This window comes from Sinocyclocheilus grahami, unplaced genomic scaffold (genome assembly GCF_001515645.1).
Source record: "Sinocyclocheilus grahami isolate Dianchi unplaced genomic scaffold, SAMN03320097.WGS_v1.1 scaffold106.1, whole genome shotgun sequence".
Taxonomy (NCBI): domain Eukaryota; kingdom Metazoa; phylum Chordata; class Actinopteri; order Cypriniformes; family Cyprinidae; genus Sinocyclocheilus; species Sinocyclocheilus grahami.
The window spans coordinates 166,865-189,037 of NW_015505285.1; the positions used below are offsets into that span (position 1 = coordinate 166,865).

Consider the following 22,173-nt stretch of genomic DNA (forward strand, 5'->3'; position numbering starts at 1 on the left):
CGTCCAATGAGGATGGATAGTCAACATTGACTCAGAAAACATTCGTTTATTAACAAATAATTCAAATATCCCCTCACTATTTTTGACTTTTTTTTTTTTGTTTTTTTATTTTATTATAATTTTTTTTGTTTGTTTGTTTGTTTGTTTGTTTTTTGGGCTGATGTGCTAAAATTGTGTTTGCATTCAGTAGCCTATACGGCAGCATTTTTGTGCCATGTTTAAAAAATAACTAAATAAATAAAATTAATGTCATAATATTTTAAGAATACAGTTAAAATTAAGATAATAAAATCATGTTATATAATGTGAAAATTCCACCCATAGGCCTAGTCTGTGGCATCCTTCATTCTTTTGACTTTTTTTAAAACTCTGATTGATCGATTCATGAGACATTCGTTTGTATCAAGTTGTTCTGATTTTTTTCAACATGCATTCACATATTCATGTTTATTTCGTGCTGCAAATATTAAAGAAGAAAATATAATTGATTCATATACAGCTTGAACTGAGGCGAATTATCTCACTACAAATTAAAGAGCGTAAAAATACGTTTGTATTTTATCATAAAATTGACAGAAGTCTGAGACTTTGAAGTAACAAAGCCCAAAGCTGCGATTATTGAGTGGCTTGCGTGCTACAAATAATGAATGGACTTGAAAACTTTAAACAACATTTCCAAGCATTAGTCTATAGCCTACCCTAAATATCTTATTAATTAAAACGCATCAGCCATAAAATAGTACAATGGCAAATTCGCATATATTAAACATTTACCTTGCATTGACAAAATGAATAAGATGGATATAGCCGTTGTAACCCAAATAAATAAGGTATTTCCCCTTATTTAAAACGAATGCTTAGTTTGTGGTTCATTGTTATTTTTTTAATGAAAACCCAGCAACAAAGACACTCACTTATAGGCTATTAAACGAATAAATGAAAGTTTTATTAACAAACGTTGCGCTTTGGATCCGCCATCATATAGTGGCAGTCTTCTCGCATCACTCTTGGCAACTCTGGTAACTCTGCCCTCTCATTCATTGATCTGCTAACCGTTATGCTCACGTAAAATAAAAAAAAACCTTCATTAAAATCTGTCATATAAATTGGTCTCCTCATTAGAAATTAGCCTACTGATTGCCTCCATGGACAAAACAATTCATAATATTAAAAATATCTGACACACATATACATTTTATATATATATATATGACACATTCTGCAGTTCTTCCCTGCTGTACCGAATATCGATACTTTTCAAAGTATCATATCGAAGTTAGAAATTCAAATATTGTGACAATTTATTTTGTAGGGTGCCACAAGTTTGCTAAAATTTCCAAAGGGTGCCGTGACTAAAAAAAGGTTGGGAAACACTGCAGTAACAGACTAATGATAAACCTAAGAAATAATGATAATGATAAAACTAGTGCTTACTTGTTTTTAAATAGTATTCGACTCAAAATAAAGAAACACCATTGTGTTTGACTAGGACATGCATGTCCTTTAAAAGAAAACTTCAGAGAACCAGCCATAGTACAAAAATATGATTCCTTTTTATTTTATGGCAAGTCAGAAATGCACTTGTAGAAAAAATAAACAGCTCTCATGCATGTTTTCTGCTCATCTGTGATGACCGACAATAATTTATCCTTGTCTAACTGACTTTCTGATTGGAGGCACTGGCTGAATACGAATACGCTTTTCCCAGAACTATTCGGTCTCTGAGCAGTTTGTAAAAGGCATAATAATTACTGAATAATATTAGAGCTAATGATATCATCTGATGCCATTTCTCTGAACACATGAGTGAATATAGCTGGTAGAATATCATTGCACCTTCCAGGATTATAAGAATGTTCAATATTCGAAGAGGATTGTTGAAGAAAAACTGTTAAAAGAAAGGGAAAAAAGAGGGGAACAGTGGTTATTGCAATACCATTCCCATTAATATATTATTAACTCTTTGAAATAATGTTTCTAAAACATTTCCATTCAAAGTTGTTCTAGAGTTCATCTACAGCTTATACTTACATAGAAACGATAATGCGAGACATCTGAGGGAACTGCTACGTTATAATGGCCCATGGCCTTATAAACATTTTTACTGTGCTTGACCAAAACTCCTTGTGGCCACATGTACTCTTCTGTCCATCTGCAGGAAACAGACAAAGATAGCTAGTACACCTTACAAAAAATAAAAAACATTACATTTGCTTAAAAACAATGCATTTTGACACAATTTAAGAAGAATATTACATGCAAAATAAAAAATAAATAAACAATAAATTAATTAATTAATTGAATGAGGTAATATTATTTAGGAAAAACAGGTTAAAATCAGTATGTAACAGAAATATATTCTAGTTGTGATTTTTGAAAAAAAATCATGCTGGCTTGGCTTCAAATTCATTTAACATGCTATGAATAAATCTGTTGTTGACGGCAACACCCAAGATCAAATGAACATGTTGAAACATGCAACACAATGCAGGTATTCTTTTAAGGCTAAGTGCACATCAGACTGTGAACAAGAATTTAAATTAGGCTCTTTTATAAATGCATTTGGAAATATTCAGCACCTGCTATACTTACATTTTAGAACTAAAAAGAATATTATTCAAAACCCAGCAAAGACGCACACAAAAACCTAACACAACCTAAACTTATGCCATTTCTATAACCCCAGGTCAGACGTACATGTGTTGGAGGACGTTTGAGCAGAGGGAAGGATCGACCTTCTGCCAGCAGCCCAGGTGAGCGGCAGCTTTGTGGAGCAGGTCGCAGTAGCGGGGGGGTAACAGGTGCCGCATCAGAATGACAGAAGTACTGAGAGAAACCAGGATGAACAGCTCACAGGACCAGCGTTTATCTACATATTGTGTGCTCTATACACAAACAGAAAAATTAAGAAAGAATGCATGAATGTAAAGCAATTTATTTAAAATATTTATGTCTCAGACAAAATGTGCTGTGCCACGTATAACACACTAGCACACAAATCTATAATATACATAAGCAATACAATAAAACAAACTATCACACAAACTCCATCCAGAGGAATTTCAACAAAACCCATGACGCCAAAACCAAAGTTTTGCATTGAGGGCAGATAGAAAGCCATAAAAATAATATCTGGGGAAAAAATTTGTATATGCTAGTTTAAACACCAAGAATGATTTTTGCCTACAGCCAGTCTGATCTGAATTTATCGACTCATTACACATGAATCACCTGTTCCTCATCAACCAAACCCGTTCTCCCAGTCCACACACTGTATGTGCGTTTATGCCCAAAAGACCACTTGTCGATGCACTCACCTTGACGAACCAAACAGGTACGAACGCCACGTAGTAGGCACTGAGCATGGAGCTAACCAACACCTCCTTCATCCTCCAGTTGAAGTCCATCTTCAGGTACTCCACTTCTTTGCGGATGAGGTCAGGAGACAGACAGCAGGCGTGGGTGGGCATGGGCTGAACACTGTACAGCTGACTGGTGTGCTGCTTCCATGTTTCCTTCAGGACGGACAGATAGTCCCGTCCCCCACGGCCCAAAGCAGCACTGCTCACCTCTTTAGAACTCATGCTGCCCAATGGGGACATGGATCCAGCCCTCCGGAAGTCACAGCTGAGTCGGAAGAAAGGGATGTACATTCCAAACCTGAGGAGGAAAGATAGATGAAATATTACAATATAATACAATTGAATTCATTACAAATATTATAAAACAGATAGCCATGACTTTAAAATTCTGAATGGGTGACTCAAATCTACTTTAAAATAATTGCACATTTATGCACATTTAAATCTATAAACCAGCCAAAACATCAAAGTGAACATCAAAGTACTACTCTATCTATCCGTCCGTCCGTCTGTCCGTCCGTCCGTCCGTCCATCATATAGACCAGGACTGTTCAAACTCGGTCATAGAGGGCCGGTGTCCTGCAGAGTTTAGCTCCAACCCTAATCAAACACACCTGAACCAGCTAATCAAGCTCTTACTAGGCATAGAAACTTCCAGTCAGGTGTGTTGAGGCAAGTTGGAGCTAAACTCTGCAGGACACCGGCCCTCCAGGACCGAGTTTGGACAGCCCTGATATAGACCATAAACTCCAAATAATATCATATTATCAGTAGCAAGTCAACCATCATGACCCATCATACATGCATTATGAAAGCAGTAAAGGTGCAGTCACATTAGCAAAATGTCATGGGCAAAAAGGTCCATTATTCATATCTCACACAGAAGTCACATTCAGACCAACCACCTTTCTGTTGGCCAACATGGCAAATTTGTGCGACCAACTTCAACCTGAAGCAAAATCTGTGAGGGAAATCTTTCACCTTCACAAGAAATTCAAGATCACGTGGATTCCTGTTGAAATGACTGGATTTCACCCACGAAACCTCACAAAACAATGCTAAATATGACAACACCTGAAAACCTGAATCAACAGCAGCGGATGTGTAGATTATTACTCACGGATAGCAGAGGAAGAGCAGGCTGAGTACCGAATACATCTTGAAGAGATAAATAAGTGAACGACACAGACTCCATCCTACAAGAGTCAGAACGGCAAAACGTGCCGTCACCAGGAAGACAGAGTGCGGGAAGGACAACTTCCCACTTTGTGATGCCTTTGGAGCAAAGAGGAGGAAAAGAATGCACAACTTATTCATTTTTAAAGCTATTAAAATGGAATGAAGAGCTAGGAGATAATGCACATTACCTCTTTTACAATGGCAGCAATTAGCCTGCGAGCCAGCACTATGATGGTGAACACCAACATATTATAATCAATGAGGTGGAAGTTCTGCAGAGACAAAAAAAATCATTTTGTGGAAAAATGAACATTGGATGCTTCTGTGGAGTTTAATTTAAGACTTATGACATGTGACTCACTAGAGAGGTGTGTGAAGGTGGGTGTGAGGGGGGGTACCACCAGACTGTTTTGTAGATGTTGACATAATGCACGAACAGAGCTATAAGATGGCACGCAAACAGGTAGAGCTCAAACAGGACGTTCTCATTTTAGGGCTCATTGCTCAGCAGATTTATCCCCATGCAAACCCAGCCAACCATATAGAGCTCCATCACCACTGGTCTAATTGACATTGATAAAGAAGACCCGCATGATGCAGCACAACTGGCTTGCCAATGCACGTGCCACAAAGTTGGTCTCACTATAACAAGCATAAAAATGCATTTGTGTTATGGTTAGTTTTTAAAGAATTTTGTATCCTGCTTAAGAAAGGGAATAATCTTTCCAGGTCACTCTAGTGTTTTGCAGCCCAGCCTTTATTGATGGGCAACTTTTGCGGAAGCGTTGCTGTTAAACATGTAGGTTGAAAGACATGTCTTTTTTCATTCTGAAACCAAATTGCCTTAAAATGCAACAACAATTTATCGGGTACGGTTGAATCTTAACGCCCATAAAAACAAATGCATGCTCGATTATAAGACTGCGGCCTAGCACTGTTGCATTTGCACATAATCTAATTTCAAGAAATCGCACGGGTTTGCATTGAGTGTGACTACATTAAGTTTTGTCATTTTAGGGCTCATTGCTCAGCAGATTTATCCCCATGCAAACCCAGCCAACCATATAGAGCTCCATCACCACTGGTCTCATTGACATTGATAAAGAAGACCCGCATGATGCAGCACAACTGGCTTGCCAATGCACGTGCCACAAAGTTGGTCTCACTATAACAAGCATAAAAATGCATTTGTGTTATGGTTAGTTTTTAAAGAATTTTGTATCCTGCTTAAGAAAGGGAATAATCTCTCCAGGTCACTCTAGTGTTTTGCAGCCCAGCCTTTATTGATGGGCAACTTTTGCGGAAGCGTTGCTGTTAAACATGTAGGTTGAAAGACATGTCTTTTTTTCATTCTGAAACCAAATTGCCTTAAAATGCAACAACAATTTATCGGGTACGGTTGAATCTTAACGCCCATAAAAACAAATGCATGCTCGATTATAAGACTGCGGCCTAGCACTGTTGCATTTGCACATAATCTAATTTCAAGAAATCGTAGAAAATCTCTTACCACTTTCAGCCGCGGAGTTTAGTCCGGATAAGGCGACTGTGAGATTTAGTTTGAAACGCACTCAATACTTAAATACAGACTTAATTACTTGGGATGCAAAGAGTTTTGTTTAATTTCTGACAGTAAACGAGGAGAGCTCATTCTGTTTATGTTGTACCGCAGACGCACGCACGCGCAGAACGCAAGGGGGAGGAGGCAAGCGTGCGTGCTTGCGTGTTCAGTGTGTGTGTGTGTGTGTGTGTGTGTGTGTGTGTGCATGTTTATGTGGTTTATGAGGACACAAATTTGTATAATAACATGGGTATGACATAGGTATTACAACGAGAAGGTGATTTATGAGGACATTTTCAGTGTCCCCGTAATTCAAAAGGCTTATAAATAATTCAGAATGAGTTTTTTTGAAAATCTAAAAATGCAGAAAGTTTCCTGTAAGGGGTATGTTTAGGGGTAGGGTTGGTGTAGGGCAGGGGTAGGCAAGTTCGGTCCTAGAGAGCCGCAGTCCTGCAGAGTTCAGCTCCAACCCTGAAAAAAAACTCACCTGCCTATATATAGCCTTAGTAATCCTGAAGACATTGATTAGCTTGTTCAGGTGTGTCTGATTAGGCTTGGAGCTGAACTCTGCAGGACTGCGGCTCTCTAGGACCGAACTTGCCTACCCCTGGTGTAGGGCAATAGAATATACGGTCTGTACAGTATAAAATCCATTACGCCTATGGAGAGTCCCCATAAACCATAAAAACAAACAGGTTTTTAAATATGTATTTAGTTTTGCTATTTGCATTCAACACGTTGTATATTATTAATACAGTCATTTATTTATCATCAGTAATCTGTCCTCCTTTATATGCAAAATAAACAAATCTCCCTCCACACGTGTCAATCTCCTGTATTTAAATATATTTAAAATATTCTTATAAAAATTGTAGCTAAAGTCCATACACATACACTATTGTTCAAAAGTTTAGGGCCAGTAATATTTTTTAATTATTATAGAAATTAATGCTTTTATTCAGCAAGAACACATTAAATTGATCAAAAGTGACAAAGTCATCCACAACGTTTAGAAAAACTGTTTCAAATAAATTCAGTTCTTTAAAAAAAAAAAATCTATTTATCCAAATATTCTGAAAAAAATATCAAGCAGCTCACCTGATTTCAACATTAAGAAACGTTTCTTGAGCACCAAATCAACGTATTGGAATGATTTCTGAAGGATCGTGACTGGAGCCTGATGAAAATTCAGCATTGTTGCCATCACAGATGTTTTATATTGAAATCATATTTCACAATATTACTATTTTTACTGTATTTTTGATCAGATAAATTCAGCCTTGGTGAGCATAAGAGATTTCAAAGCTATCGAGACTTTCAATATTTGGAAGTTTTTCCTAAATAATCATGATTCATGAACAAACTATTAAGTATGTGAATTATTCATGTTCTTTCACGTATCTTCTTATTGTGTTTTTGATTCCCTGTGGCGGTTTTTTTTCTACCTTTCTCTTGGTTGTTATTTATAATGCTGCTGTACATTTTTCATTCATATACAGCCTATAAAAATCTCTCTTCACCTGTGGACTGGTGTCTGTTATTGTCCCAGAGGGCGGGTCTTGTTCGCCTGAAGGATCGCTCGGCTGCCCAATCAGAGCGCAGACACCGATGCGCGCCGGAAGAAGGCTGCTGCAGCAGCAGAGTACAGCACACGGGACCGAAATGGCGTAGCGCGCAGTCCTCCTCCGCAGCAGCGCAGCGGGGCCAGGCTCATCGAACATCTCAGAGCCTGGCCCGTCCTACTCAACCGACGAGTATGATGGAGGTGACTTTTAGTTCCAGTTCACTCGCTTCGAAACCAGCACGAGATCGCCAGAGACGGTAAGTGCACGATGAGTGTTGACATGCACTACAGGAGCTGGTCTTTGTCTAATCTTTGTGTTGCAGTTTCGCATTCCAGCACTTGCGTCACTCGGTAGATGGTCATGCATTGTGCAGGAGAAGAGATGCGCATTATTTGGTTGTGTGTTCATTTTCATTGTTCTTTCAAGCACTTTGTCCTTTCCTTTCATAAGTCCTCTAAAACTAATAACTATATTGTTAAACGAGAATGCAGATCTTAATTAACCTGCTTTGTCTTATCAAAACAGTGCCCTTCATATGTCATATCAAGAAGAGAAAGAAACAGTCACGAAAGGAGCTCATGACCAGGTAGGTCAGTTTGTGCAGCAAAAATAACACAAGATAACTTACTTCCTTGTAGTAGGGCTGGGTATTGACACTGATTTAACAAATCAATTTGATTCGGATCCACCATCTCTTTATTCGATTCTGATTTCAATTAATTTGGGTATATATCAGGTACAGTACATGTTATGTACTAATGTAGTAAACTACAGGGAATCCTGTCATTTGGTACATTTCAATAATATTAGAGGTTAAATGAACAAGTCCAAACTTTTAAGTTCAATTGCTGTTTATTTTTAGCTATAATAACCAACACCCAACACAAAAATGTAATTTGATTCATACAATATAAAAGTTAAAACACTTCAATAAAATGTTGTTTGATTTATACAAACATTTAAATTGCTTGTAGTACATGCAAGTTGTACTGTTTCTTTCCATGTCTAATATTATAGATTGTCAAAATAGTATTTATTGTTTGAATTTTGTGATAAAATTGTCATGATTTGAAAGCTAATACTGTTAGGGCCTATTGTGATTATTGGATGGCAGGTGTGCTACAAATAATGTTTTGTTAGTTTTGTTAACACATCAACAAAATAGCATAAACTAAAAGATTGATCTTGGGATTTAAAAACTGATATTGGTTTATCAAAACAAAATTGATTAAAATCAATGTTGTCAATTCAGCCCTACCTCCTTGCCTTATCTGACCTGTTTCATATGTCCATTCTGTGCAGATGAGACCGTCATGTCTTTGTTCTTCAAACTGCTCTCCATCCCGATAAGTTGACTTTCCTCCAGCATTGTTTCAGGGAAATGTTTGTTCATTGGTCTATGAACATATCATCTCTGCACTTGGAGACGACAACTGAAGTTGTTTTTATCCATGAAAGAACCATAAGCTCTTCATGTGTCCAAAAAAAGTAACACAATTGTGCCACAGTACAGAGCCATCTTCTGGTCATATTTGTTATAAATAATGTCCAGTGTAGTATTTATATGATTGCAGGTTGTGTTAAAAGTGAAAATGGAAATAGTGGAAGCGCACTTGCTTTGCAGGTAAAACAAATGCACATTTCAAAACTAAATCATGCAAGCAAGATGAAGTAGCTTCATCCAACAGTTTTATTATCTGCAGATTAAGTGCCTAGACATGTCTTTTTTTTTTTTTTAAAGCTTCCATCTACCGATTGTCTATTTCCATTGCTTAGCTTTAAACCTACTAGTAAAGCACTCTTTGTCAAAACTAAATCATGCAAGCAAGATGAAGTAGCTTCATCCAACAGTTTTATTATCTGCAGATTAAGTGCCTAGACATGTCTTTTTTTTTTTTTAAAGCTTCCATCTACCGATTGTCTATTTCCATTGCTTAGCTTTAAACCTACCAGTAAAGCACTCTTTGGTCATTTATTTAGTCTTGAAAATGGCTGAAAATTTAATTTCTGAGACGACAAACTGTAGACAGATAGCTGTTCTCTTAATTCAGAACTCATATTGGTGCGTTTGCAAAACCATGAACCATGCTTTCATGTTTTCTATGTACTTGTACTGACAAACCAAGACAGAGAGTGGCACACTGACCTGAGCATAAGCTTTATAAATTCCACAGGTAAACCTTTCTAGTGGGGGTGGGGTGCTAATGAGATGCAGGACATAATGAAATATAATTATTTTACTACCTCAGAAGTTACCACAGCTCAGACCCACACAGCGAGCACTCCAATCAAACTATATTCACATGCTTTTCTCACAGTGATGTAAATCGAATCATTGTCTGTCAGATGGTTTGGAAATCAGTTGGAAGAGTGAGCATGTTTCTTTTCACTTCATGTATGTTATTTTATTAATAGGTTTGGGAATATCACATTGTCGGCCAAAAGTTTGGAATAATTAAGTTTTTTTAACTATTTTTGAAAGAAGTATCTTCTGCTCACCAAGGCTGCATTGATTTGATGAAAATACAGTAATACCGGGAAATATTGTTACAATTTAAAATAACTGTTTTTTTTATTTGAATATTTTTTTAAGTAATTTTTTCCTGTGATGGCAAAGATGAATTTTTTAGCAGACATTACTTGGTGTCATGATCCTTCATTATTGTTGTCAGTGTTGAAATCAGTTTTTGCTGCTTAAGATTTGAGACTATGGCATATTTTTACAGGATTTTTTGCGCAATAGAAAGTTAATTGAACGGCATTTATTTTTATATATTATTATTTAATGCATTCTTGCTGAATAAAAGTATTCTTTTTTTTTTTAAATCATACTTATCCTAACTTGTAAATTAACATTTACAAGGAAGTGTGTCACAGTTTCCATAAAAAAAAAACATTAAGAAGCAAACATTTTCAATGTTGATAAAAAATAAAAAATGTTTCTTGAGCACCAAATCAGCATATTAGATTGTGTCCTGAAGGATCATGTGACACTGAAGATTGGAGCAATATATGCTGAAAATGTAGCTTTGCCATTACAGTAATAAATTACATTTTGAAATATATAAAAATAGAAAAGTTATTTCAAATTAATAATGTTTTACAATATTACTGTTTTTACTGTATTTTAAATCAAATAAATGTAGCCTTGGTGACCATTAAAAAAAAATCTGAATTATTCAGAAGTTTTGGCTGCCAGTATCTATTTGTCCTACATGTTTTCCAAGAAAATACGCAGAGTGAAATAAACATGTAATTTTCATCCAGTAACATTCTCATGGTTATCATCCTCATTAGGCCTGAAGAAAGGCAGTAGAATGGTTAAATGTTAGACCCTGGTCACAACGTTTTAAAATATTTGTTAATAGTTTAGTATGTTTTAATGTTTCATCTCAAATAGATTATGGCACGTTGGTCACAGCCTGTGCTCGGTCCTCAGCAACAGTGCACTGCGAAAGTAGGAATTTAACTTCATCTGTGTTGAGAAAATGTACCCAGTTTTTGTTTCGTTTTTACAGTAGTTTCTATCATATGGATTGGTAGAAATAAGAGTGTCATGTACCGAGTATGAATTTTCATGGGAGAAAGAGTAGTGAGGCCTCAGTGTGGGAAATGTGCAATATTTGTTTCTTTCCTTTGTCTTGTTTTGAGATGAATATGTATATTGTACAAACAAGTGACAAGTTGTTCGCAAAAACAACAAAATCACCAATGTCTTCCATTAAATGATGTATAGTTTCATCCGCTTGCTTTAGGGTGGCGGGATTTGTAGTGCCAGCATAAACATGGCCATGCATGTACGGTAGCGATGCTTGCTGAGTTTAATAGTCGTAGTGAAATTCCGTATATGCTATAATAAAGTCGTTTAGAAAATAAAATAGGCAGATAATGATTTAGTTAGTAACCACCATGGATGCAGCATCTACATCTTGATCGATTTGATTAAGAGGTGACTGGACGAGTCATTTTTTCACTCATGCTGAGTTTGTTTGTTTTACTTTTTAATCGGCAAACACAGTTGTTTATTCACAGGTAATCACTATTAATTAATAATAATGTGTTGTAGCATGCTGAGGATTAGAAAAATGGCGGTTGGTATTGACGTGCAGCTAGCCATGCTGAAATACATATATATGTTTCATAAGCACTGTGTGAGTTTGTCCTAGTTTGTACTGTGCAAAAATAAGTTCTGGGCCCAAAATAGTTGACTCGGATCAAAACGAAAGTCCCTAACGGGCAGAAAATTTGGCTTGGTGGCTTAGAAGAAGTGAAGAGTTTCATTTCATACCTGTTTCAAGATGATTCCTTATTATGGAAACAGTTGATTCTGAAACGTTATGTAATAATCGGACGCAAAGAAGACTAAAGTATTCTCGTCCTGATTAGAAAGGGTAACCTAGAACTATGTTTGTATTCATACCTCTAATATTGCATTCTCCATCAGGTAATGTTGTCTCAGACTAGAGCTGTGGGTAGATTATTCCTAGTAGCAGAAACTCTAGATTTTAAAGTAACACGTAGTATATTAAGTGGCATAAAGCAATTATCAAAGCATTGTAATGTAGATAAATACCTCAATGACTGGAATGCAAACTATATTTTTAAATATACTCAAAGATATGCAAGCCATGATGTGTATTAAGTTCAACGTTTAGAAGCAATAACCAGTTTATGCATGAATTATAGTGTCGGAATAGTTCAGTGGTGTTTGTGAAATAGAAATCTGTAGCATATTTGTGACAGTGGTAAGCGTTTTATCTAGAACATCCCATTGCTCATATTTGGTAGTACAGAAGTTGCTGTTAACAGCCCCATTATTCGTTGACACCAAATAAATATGTGAAGGTAGCTCCAAGGGTCTGACAAATATGAAAGACCTTTTTTATTTTGGACAGGTGGAAGAAAGTTGATAGGTATTAAATGTGTGTGTGTGTATATATATATATATATATATATCTATATATATATATATCTCTCTCTCTCTGCAGGGCTTATGCCCTTCTATTGACCTTGCATGTTTACATTCAAACCATTGTGGAATGCACATAAGCTGTATGTATATTTACAGCTTATTTTCATTAACAGCAATATGAGCAGTGTTCTGTAGCCGTTTGTGACACTCTGATGATTCATTGTCTCAGTGAATCCTGGATAAACAATATACTACAAAATGAAAAAGATCCATTGGGAATTAACTAGTATTTTCTTAAGAGTGCAAAAAACATTTGTTGATGCATGGTAGAAGTGGATAAAAAAATGTTTTGTGATGCATGCAATAATTAAGCTTTGCTTGAACATATTTATGCAAAAATGTGATAAATCTATGAGTGGACCAATGTTGTGACTATTTTCAAATGCATGAAATCCCAAAGGTTTATTGCTGCTGTAAATTATTCACAGATGTATTCATTAAAACAAGTTACTTTTTTGGATTTGAGTATTGTATGAAAATGTAACAAGTCTGTGATTCGAGAGGCAAGATACAGTGCGTTTTAGCAAAACTAACAATTGTGAGTTTATATGCTTTGATGACCTGATATGCATTGCTGATTTTGCCTCTGAATGTGAAACTCTATGCTTAGTCTGATCTATGCACTACAGATGCACCCCGCATGATTTTGTACAAAAAATATTAAATTTTAGCAATAAAAAAAGCAGCATGGTGCCAATCATAAACATGTGTTGTGTTTTCTTTCTTCAGTGTTATATTTCGTCTTGTAGTGTAAGAGATTAGATTAGTCATTTTTCTTTAATAACACAATATATACTTTTATACTATTCCTTTCTCTGCACATAATGTAAATAAAGAAATAACCAATACTTAATAAACAAACAGTCTAGTTAGTATTCAGTACATAATACAAAAAAATATATATACACTTTATTTCAGCAGTTATAATAAAACTACATATTCCATGCCTGGCATTTATTTAGTTTACATCGTGTGTGCACAATTTTTCCATCATTCCTTCCAGAATCTTCACCTGCTTCAGCTGAGCTTCTAAATACTGCTTCAGCTAGAAAGAGGAGAAAAAAAAATTCACAATGTTTAACCCAAGTGAGTTGAGTAGCTGTAAAGGCAACCTATAATATAACTGAATAAAATATAATGTTGATCCCCTTCTGTAAAATTAACGGTAATTATTTATTGGCATAAATACTCACCTCTTGAATATTTTTGTCCATGAGTCGGTGTTTGAAGTTGATTTTGGAGGCTTTAACACATGCACCACTTCTTAGCATGTAGCTAAAATGTAAACCATTTGTCAAATAAAAAAAAAAGATAAATTATCTGCAAAAAATCTGATTTAAGAATTCATTAAAAGAGTTTAAAGGGGTCATATGATGCGACTTAAATGTTTCCTTTCTCTTTGGAGTGTTACAAGCTCTTGGTGTATAAAGAAGATCTGTAAAGTTGCAAAGACTAAAGTCTCAAATCCAAAGAGATTCTTTATAAAAGTTAAAGAGTCAACCACGCCTACCTAAAACAGTTCGTTCAAACACGCCCCCACATATCTACATCACTATGTGGGAAGATTTGCATAACGCCGCCCAAATGTTCACGCAAAGAAAGAAGGCGTAACTTTTATTCTCGCTGTAGTATTGTTGTTGCCGCCGCCATGTCGTGAAGGTGCTGTGTTTCGTTGTGAAAGCGAAACTACTTTGTTTGGCCTTCCAAAAGAGGATGATATCTGCTTCGTCATGCCTGGAGCTGATCCGTGCTGGTTGCTGAGGAAATACTACAACTTTGCGCTGTGGATCGCCAGACCGGCTTTCACCGTGGACGAAGCGGAGTCCAGCCTGGGGTCGTCACATGTGGTTGCCGCAAGCCCTCCGGACGTTCCGTTGAATCCACCGGCCACGCCGTTCTCAAGTCCACCACCTCTGCTCACTCTAGCCCTCCGGCCGTTCCTCACTTTAGCCCCCGGCCTCTGCTCACTCTAGGCCGCCGCCGCTCACTCTAGGCCGCCGTGTGTGATGCTGTGTTTCGTTGTGAAAGCGAATCTACTTTGTTCGGTCTTCCAAAAATAGACACAACTAGAAATCAGTGGTTAAGTTATATTTACAACACGGTTCCAGAACACTTCATCCCAAATATTCAGATGTGTGTAGCACATTTTATGGAGGACTGTTTCCTGATCCTGGAAGAGTAGACTACAATGCCGGCTGTTCTGACTCACAGACTGTAAGTATGTTTTTATATTTAAAGAATTTGCCACTGATGATTCAAACGCGAGTTTTGAGCAGTGTAGAGTAGGGCTTGTTGTTTGTCACTTCTCCGATCACAAATGCAGACATTGTTTTATGTTTACGCGGCACAATGCAACGCGTAAAAAGACAGTTTAAGTTATTATAATCCATAATTATGTCCCCACTGGATGCAACGAATGCCTTGTTTATAATGGGTTTTCATGTTTTTGAATCATCACCCTGGCCTGACAGGGCATCATCACAGTATGGTGAGGGGCATAACATTTTGTCACGCGCTTGAGGTATTCGGCCAATCATAATGCACTGGGTAGCTGGCCAATCACAGCACACCTCGCTTTTCAGACCAATGAGCTTTGTAAAAATCGATGTGGTTCATAAAGGTGGGGCATAGACGAGAAACAATAATGTACAGTATGTGGAAAATAATATGAGGCTGAAAAGCTGTTGAAAACTTTAAAAGAACACTTTTCACAACAACAACACCAGACATCTGAAAATGTGAGTATTATTTTTGTGCATCGTCACCATAATCTTTCTGAAATGGGAAGAGTTGCTGTCACGGAATTACATTGCATTGTTTGCAGGATAATGATGCAGCCACCGCGGATGCGCACACTACAACGTTTGTGACCGAGCGCCGGGGAAAAGGCCGCACTGCTAAGAGAAAGCTCAGTGGCTCCACATCTGTCACTGCTCAGGTATTCATGAGCGTATGTAGGCTGCAGTTTTATTTTCAATCTGGACGGTTTCATCTTTTACTTTTAGATATACACGTTATATCCACGTCTTGGGTTTTGTAATTCATTTAAAAAAAATATTTAGTATGAAGAAAAGCCGGCACAAGAGGAGGGCCGAAGGGGCTCCAAGAGGAGGAAGGCGTCCTCACCCAAGGACACAGAGACACCAGTTCCACCTGAAACGACACAAAATAATGTTCTTATTAGCAACATCATATGACCCCTTTAAATGAATGGTTCAGCCAAAAATTAAAATATACATTAAATCTTTTTACATTTATTCACTCTCAGGCCATCCAGATAGTAGATGATTTTGTTTCTTCATCAGAACAGATTTAGAATAATTTAGCATTACATCACTTGCTCACCAATGGATAATTAACAGTGAATAGGTGCCGGCATAACGTCATTCCAAACAGCTGATAAAAGCAACACAATAATTCACAAGTCATCCAAATGATTCCAGTCACACAAACATGCAGTTTTACATTTCACAGACGTTAACTGATGGAGTCGTGTAGATTATGATGATGTTTTTATCTGCTGTTTGGACTCTCCTTGTGACGGCACCCATAATGTAATGCTACATTTCTCCAAATGTGTCCTGAAGAAGAAACAAACTCATCTACATCTTGGATAGCCTGAGGGTGGTTAGATTTTGAGCAGTTTTTCATTTTGGGTGAACTATTCCTTATAAATAAAAATGCACTTCTGTTTGTGTGGACATTATTATAACAAATTACACCCACCAGTTTATCAGCTCTTTTCGTAAAAGGAAGAGGTTTTGTAAAGCAGACAGGTGCTCTGGGGTGGAGTGAAGAACCAGGCCAACGGCACCATGGCAACCAGCACAGTGAAGGACTTGGTGGGTGCTACAGACAGAGAAACCACAGGATGATGGGACATCCAGCACATACACATGCTGGACATAAGATGAAACGGTTGAGATCAACAGACAGCTATACTTACGAGAAAGCCAGAGGACCATTCAAACTCATCTCCAGCTTTTTGTTTACCCTCACATCCTCAGTAACTTCTTCAAAGGGAAAGATTAAAAATGCAGTGGTTATCATCACAACACAGTCACCCACATGTTTGGCCTTTGGTGCTTTTTACAAAAGTATTCAAGGCTGCATTCATATCTTTAGAATTTTAGAATCTGCATGCTTTTAAAAGTAACGTTATTCCAAGAACAACTTACTCAAACAAATGATACTCTTGAGGCTCTGGACTTCCCCACAGATGCCGAGAGAGTCTCCAAGCACTGTGTTGCATGACATGCATCGTAGAACACTGCAATTCCTATAGTCTACCATACAGACTGCTCTTAGCTGATCTGCAATTGAACTAGTCTGTGTCGAATCGCATGGACCGATATCACAAGAGCTTTCGAGAAAACTTCGAGTGTTGTTCGACATGACTACATAAGCAAGTCTTGTTGTTCTTGCTCACACCAGACGTCGCAAACCACGTTTATTCATTTATGAGCTCGAACTTTAGGTGGCGCCCTAAACCGCTTAATCAAGCCCCGCCTTTTCTAAAGCCTTTTAGCCAATCAAAACCAACGAGTCATAAACGCCACTTCTTATTGGATGTAGTGCTGCGTCGTCATGGGCTTCTTAACCAATCATCTAGCGGAAAAGTCTGGTTTTGAAACACGTTATTTTTCAAACGGCACTTGGGCAATCCCACCTAAACAAACCGAGCTGTTTATTACGGAGTCGTCAATTTGAGTATTAGTTATATATCTGCAGATTTTACATTGAGTTTATTCACAGTATGGAATTGGATTCGCTTAAATATGCGGAATTGCAGCGCCTCGCGAAAGAGGTTGGACTGAAAGCAAATATGAAGGTAAATCGCGTTTAAAGCGAATACAAAGCGATACAGTGCTGTTTAACTAAAGCCATTCCATGTGTAACGTTACCAAATGACCTGCAGTTTGCATGAGTGAATGTAGATTCGTTAAATATGTTTTAATACGAACGCTGTACTAATTAAAGTGTGGTAACTTTTCTTTAGATTTTGAGTTATGTTGGCGTTTTTGCGCGAAATCACAAACCTTTCGTTTAGTTACTTTAGTTTGTGACTGAACGTTATCTATATTTACATTTAACGTTAGTCATTTAACAGACGATTTTATCCAAAGCGACTTTTCTAATCTACTTTATTACATGCTCAATGCTTATTTTTTTCTAGGCTGAAAAGCTGTTGAAAACTTTAAAAGAACACTTTTCACAACAACAACACCAGACATCTGAAAATGTGAGTATTATTTTTGTGCATCGTCACCATAATCTTTCTGAAATGGGAAGAGTTGCTGTCACGGAATTACATTGCATTGTTTGCAGGATAATGATGCAGCCACCGCGGATGTGCACACTGCAACGTTTGTGACCGAGCGCCGGGGAAAAGGCCGCACTGCTAAGAGAAAGCTCAGTGGCTCCACATCTGTCACTGCTCAGGTATTTATGAGCGTATGTAGGCTGCAGTTTTATTTTCAATCTGGACGGTTTCATCTTTTACTTTTACATATACACGTTATATCCACGTCTTGGGTTTTGTAATTCATTTTTAAAAAAATTTAGTATGAAGAAAAGCCGGCACAAGAGGAGGGCCGAAGGGGCTCCAAGAGGAGGAAGGCGTCCTCACCCAAGGACACAGAGACACCAGTTCCACCTGAAACATCTACTAAAGAGGATCCTGTGGAGAAAGGTCTAGAATCTGGGGAAACCAATCCAGACTCTGAAGGTGCTCCTGCAGAGCCAAGTGTTAAAGGTGAAAACCGTCTTGACATTAAGTTGCTCATTGAGAGTAGATGTTAATAATTAAGATCTAATAGATGAGATGGATAAGTTAGTTACCTTGTGATTTGTTCCTGCACAGCGTATGTGGTGTTGACTATTCAAATGTATATATTGCAGGTGTGGGGAGAAGAACAGTGGGTAAAATCCCTCGTCTTGAGGGCCTGATGAAGAGAAAACCTGTACTGAGGCCGACAACTCCTAGTAATAAGATCCTTCCAACTTTATACACAAAAACACAATATTTTTTCCAGTTCCTGTATTATTCAAAATACAGTTTCTTGCTCTTGTTTAGTTCACTCTTTCACTTGAGATCATTACATAACATATGTAAACAAATATTCTGAGCTCTGCCCTTGAGGTAATGTATTTGCAAATCACTCTTCCCTAGACTTCAAGAAACTCCATGAGGCTCACTTCAAAAAGATGGAGTCCATTGATTCTTATGTCCAAAGGAAGAACAAACAAATGGAGGTGCTCAGGAATTCTGTCAAGGAATTGAAGGTAACAATGAGAGTGAACCCCTGGCCTGTCAAATAATAATAACCAGTGTTGTTGTCGTTAAAGGGATTGTTCACCCAAAAATAAAAATTCTGTCATTTGCTCGCCCTCATGTCGTTCCAAACCTGTACGACTTATTTTATTCTATGGAACATAAAAGAAGTTATTTTGAAGAATGTTGGTAACCAAACAGTTTTGGTTTCCATTGACATCCACTGTACGGAGAAAATAAAAAATGGAAACAATATTAAACTAAAATAAAAAACAAACAAACAATGGAACCAAGTTCCACAGAAGAAAATAGGTTTGCAACGAAATGGAGATGTGCAACAATAACTGATGTAGCTGACAAAAATATTATTTAAAAAAATAAATAAATACCACTGGTTTGAACAGTGTAGTTTGAGTTCCAAATGTTTTATTTAGAAGTGGTTTATTTATTTTTGCAATTTCAGACTCTGTCAGAGAAGACACTGATGAAATCGGTTGAAACAAAGGCTCAAACTGTAAGTAACCAAAAAGCTTGAGTATCAGCTGTAGTATCAATCGGTGTCATCATGCTTCATTGTGCATTTGTCAAATAGTGTCATTTTTATAAACTTGCATCTTGTTCAAGTAGAATTGTGTCTGAGTCAAACAAGTATGTTCCTTCTAGAACTTCGACCTGAAATCATAAGCAAACTTTGGTGTTGTTTCCCATTAGAAGATGCCTGCTAGCAGAGTGTCTCTCTTCAGTCCTGGAGAGCAGGAGAAAAAAACATTGGCAGAAAAATGCAGGCTCACTCAGCAGTCTGCCAGCAAGTCTGCTTTGAAGGACAGCACCACTTTCAGGCCAACTGTCCTCACCACTAATAAAATCAATGTCCGGTAAATACATCAATGGCTAATTCACTTAAGTTTATAATGCTTTTAGTATTGAAATTGAGGTGCTAAAGCCAAGAATTGACAACTAAAGTGTTTAAATGGAACAAAGTTTATTATAATAAAACCAATTTCTACAGCTGTACTTAAATGTTGACTGCTGTGTTTCCTTCTCTAGGTTCTCGCAGACCACTCACGATAACGAATATAAGCGTTCGCTGGTAAAGACTCCAGCTCGTATGTCTCCTCTCATCCCTCTTACCTTCACTCCAGGGAGGAAATCTGATGTTCATACCAAACCTGAACTTAAAAGTGTTGGTGCCATCAAAACACCTGGTAAGAGTAATGCCTAATCATTCATCAACAACAAAACGATTTTATGAAGCATTGGTTTTAAATGTTTTGCTTCTTTTTTTTTTTTTTACTGGAGCTACTCCATTTGTTTTTAATGGGAACAACAGTATGTCAGTCACCCCTGGTGTCACCAAGAAGAACACATTTGATCTGAAGGCCAGTCTCTCTCGTCCACTCGCCTACAAACCACACAAAGGTATGTCCACACTCAGACAAAAATATGAATTAAATACCCAGAACTAACATGTCAGGCAGTGCTTCCTTGAATTTAATTGTATCGGCTTGCTTTTCATTGTCTTCATTTGCCTCTGCAGGAAAACTGAAGGCGTTTGGAGCTCAACAGGAGAACACAGCACTTAATAAATCTCAGACTGTTCCTTCACACCAGAAAAACTATAAACAGCACCAAGTTCAAACCAGGTGAGATGCTTATTTTAGTTGTGCATTGATTGGTCACTACTGTTCAAAAAGTTGGGGTCAGTTTAAAAAAAAAAAATTTTTGGAATCCTTTTATTCCGCAAGAATGCATTTAACTGATCAAAAGTGAGAGTAAGGACTTTTACATTGTTACAAAAATTCTATTTCAAATAAATGCAATTTTTTTATTTATTTTTTTACTTTATATTCAAATCTTTTAAAAAACAATTATCAAGGTTTCCACTAAAATATTAAGCAGTACAACTGTTTTCAAAACTTCAAAACAAAAGAAATTTCTTGAGCAGCAAATCAGCATATTAGAATGGTTTAAATTGTAACTATTTCACAATATTATTTATTCTACTGTATTTTGATCAAATAAATGCCACTTTGGTGAGCATAAGAGACTTTGAGAACATTAAAAAAATCTTACAACCCAAACCTTTATACTCTAGCATACATTTGAATTTCCTGTGTCTCATTATCTGAAACTCTCTCGTCCACTCGCCTACAAACCACACAAAGGTATGTCCACACTCAGACAAAAATATGAATTAAATACCCAGAACTAACATGTCAGGCAGTGCTTCCTTGAATTTAATTGTATCGGCTTGCTTTTCATTGTCTTCATTTGCCTCTGCAGGAAAACTGAAGGCGTTTGGAGCTCAACAGGAGAACACAGCACTTAATAAATCTCAGACTGTTCCTTCACACCAGAAAAACTATAAACAGCACCAAGTTCAAACCAGGTGAGATGCTTATTTTAGTTGTGCATTGATTGGTCACTACTGTTCAAAAAGTTGGGGTCAGTTTAAAAAAAAAAATTTTTTGGAATCCTTTTATTCCGCAAGAATGCATTTAACTGATCAAAAGTGAGAGTAAGGACTTTTACATTGTTACAAAAATTCTATTTCAAATAAATGCAATTTTTTTATTTATTTTTTTTACTTTATATTCAAATCTTTTAAAAAACAATTATCAAGGTTTCCACTAAAATATTAAGCAGTACAACTGTTTTCAAAACTTCAAAACAAAAGAAATTTCTTGAGCAGCAAATCAGCATATTAGAATGGTTTAAATTGTAACTATTTCACAATATTATTTATTCTACTGTATTTTGATCAAATAAATGCCACTTTGGTGAGCATAAGAGACTTTGAGAACATTAAAAAAATCTTACAACCCAAACCTTTATACTCTAGCATACATTTGAATTTCCTGTGTCTCATTATCTGAAATGAAACTTCTCCACATTGAATATGTTTTGCCTTTTAATTTTCAGAGAGGAGCGACGTGCCAAGCATACAGAAGACCGAAAACAAAAGAAAGAAAATATGTTGGATGCCAGACGAGGTCTGGTCATGGCCTAGCTCCAGTGTTCTTACTGTTTTGCTATCTTAGACACTCACTGTACATGTTTAGCTTTCGTCTTTTCTATTCCAGACTTTTGTACATATTTTGCTGTTCTGTAAACACTTGTTTTTTTGCTTGGTTAATATGCTTAGTATGAGGTGAGGTCATCCAACAAAAGCATTCATTTTTTAAATCCATTTATAGATAAGGATTTTATACTTCTTAAATTGATTATATATGTAAAAAGAAAGTGTTTGCCCAAATGTG

At 36.9% G+C, this 22,173-nt stretch overlaps 3 protein-coding genes and 2 long non-coding RNA genes across 9 annotated transcripts; 3 read left to right on the forward strand and 2 right to left on the reverse strand.

Moving 5' to 3' along the window:
- Window positions 1-1,543: 1,543 nt before the first annotated feature.
- On the reverse strand, window positions 1,544-5,134 carry LOC107588683 (transmembrane protein 39B-like). The gene is made up of 8 exons (XM_016276893.1): window positions 5,114-5,134; window positions 4,903-5,025; window positions 4,730-4,813; window positions 4,483-4,637; window positions 3,318-3,660; window positions 2,698-2,885; window positions 2,032-2,152; window positions 1,544-1,888 (listed from the first exon to the last, which is right to left on the reverse strand). Exons 1-8 carry the CDS (start codon window positions 5,132-5,134, stop codon window positions 1,655-1,657), a joined length of 1,269 nt encoding a protein of 422 aa, XP_016132379.1. The 3' UTR covers window positions 1,544-1,654.
- LOC107588571 (protein Mis18-beta-like) lies at window positions 4,410-17,109 on the reverse strand. 2 transcript variants are annotated; one of them, XM_016276713.1, is made up of 6 exons: window positions 16,818-17,109; window positions 16,586-16,652; window positions 16,366-16,488; window positions 13,833-13,914; window positions 13,573-13,684; window positions 4,410-4,420 (listed from the first exon to the last, which is right to left on the reverse strand). In XM_016276713.1, exons 1-5 carry the CDS (start codon window positions 17,032-17,034, stop codon window positions 13,598-13,600), a joined length of 576 nt encoding a protein of 191 aa, XP_016132199.1. In that variant the 5' UTR covers window positions 17,035-17,109; the 3' UTR covers window positions 4,410-4,420; window positions 13,573-13,597. The 2 variants fall into 2 exon arrangements, with proteins under 2 accessions (XP_016132199.1, XP_016132198.1); XM_016276712.1 differs by lacking the exon at window positions 4,410-4,420 and having other exon boundaries at window positions 13,015-13,684.
- Window positions 7,714-9,456, forward strand: LOC107588573 (uncharacterized). Its single transcript, XR_001609601.1, has 3 exons — window positions 7,714-7,923; window positions 8,193-8,253; window positions 8,970-9,456. It is a non-coding gene; the product is annotated as an uncharacterized lncRNA (long non-coding RNA).
- LOC107588572 (uncharacterized) lies at window positions 15,306-15,791 on the forward strand. Its single transcript, XR_001609600.1, has 3 exons — window positions 15,306-15,377; window positions 15,464-15,577; window positions 15,702-15,791. It is a non-coding gene; the product is annotated as an uncharacterized lncRNA (long non-coding RNA).
- A 174-nt stretch (window positions 17,110-17,283) lies between the features above and the next one.
- Window positions 17,284-21,944, forward strand: LOC107588568 (nucleolar and spindle-associated protein 1). Of its 4 annotated transcripts, XM_016276708.1 has the most exons (12): window positions 17,363-17,470; window positions 17,816-17,881; window positions 17,968-18,081; window positions 18,205-18,394; window positions 18,541-18,624; window positions 18,812-18,924; window positions 19,377-19,427; window positions 19,625-19,788; window positions 19,961-20,118; window positions 20,210-20,332; window positions 20,451-20,556; window positions 21,836-21,944. In XM_016276708.1, the coding sequence occupies exons 1-12, from the start codon at window positions 17,396-17,398 to the stop codon at window positions 21,921-21,923; spliced, it is 1,332 nt and encodes a 443-aa protein (XP_016132194.1). In that variant the 5' UTR covers window positions 17,363-17,395; the 3' UTR covers window positions 21,924-21,944. The 4 variants fall into 4 exon arrangements, with proteins under 4 accessions (XP_016132191.1, XP_016132192.1, XP_016132193.1 ...); XM_016276705.1 differs by lacking the exon at window positions 21,836-21,944 and having other exon boundaries at window positions 17,284-17,470; window positions 20,451-20,580; XM_016276706.1 differs by lacking the exon at window positions 21,836-21,944 and having other exon boundaries at window positions 17,284-17,470; window positions 20,213-20,332; window positions 20,451-20,580.
- The last annotated feature ends 229 nt before the right edge of the window (window positions 21,945-22,173 follow it).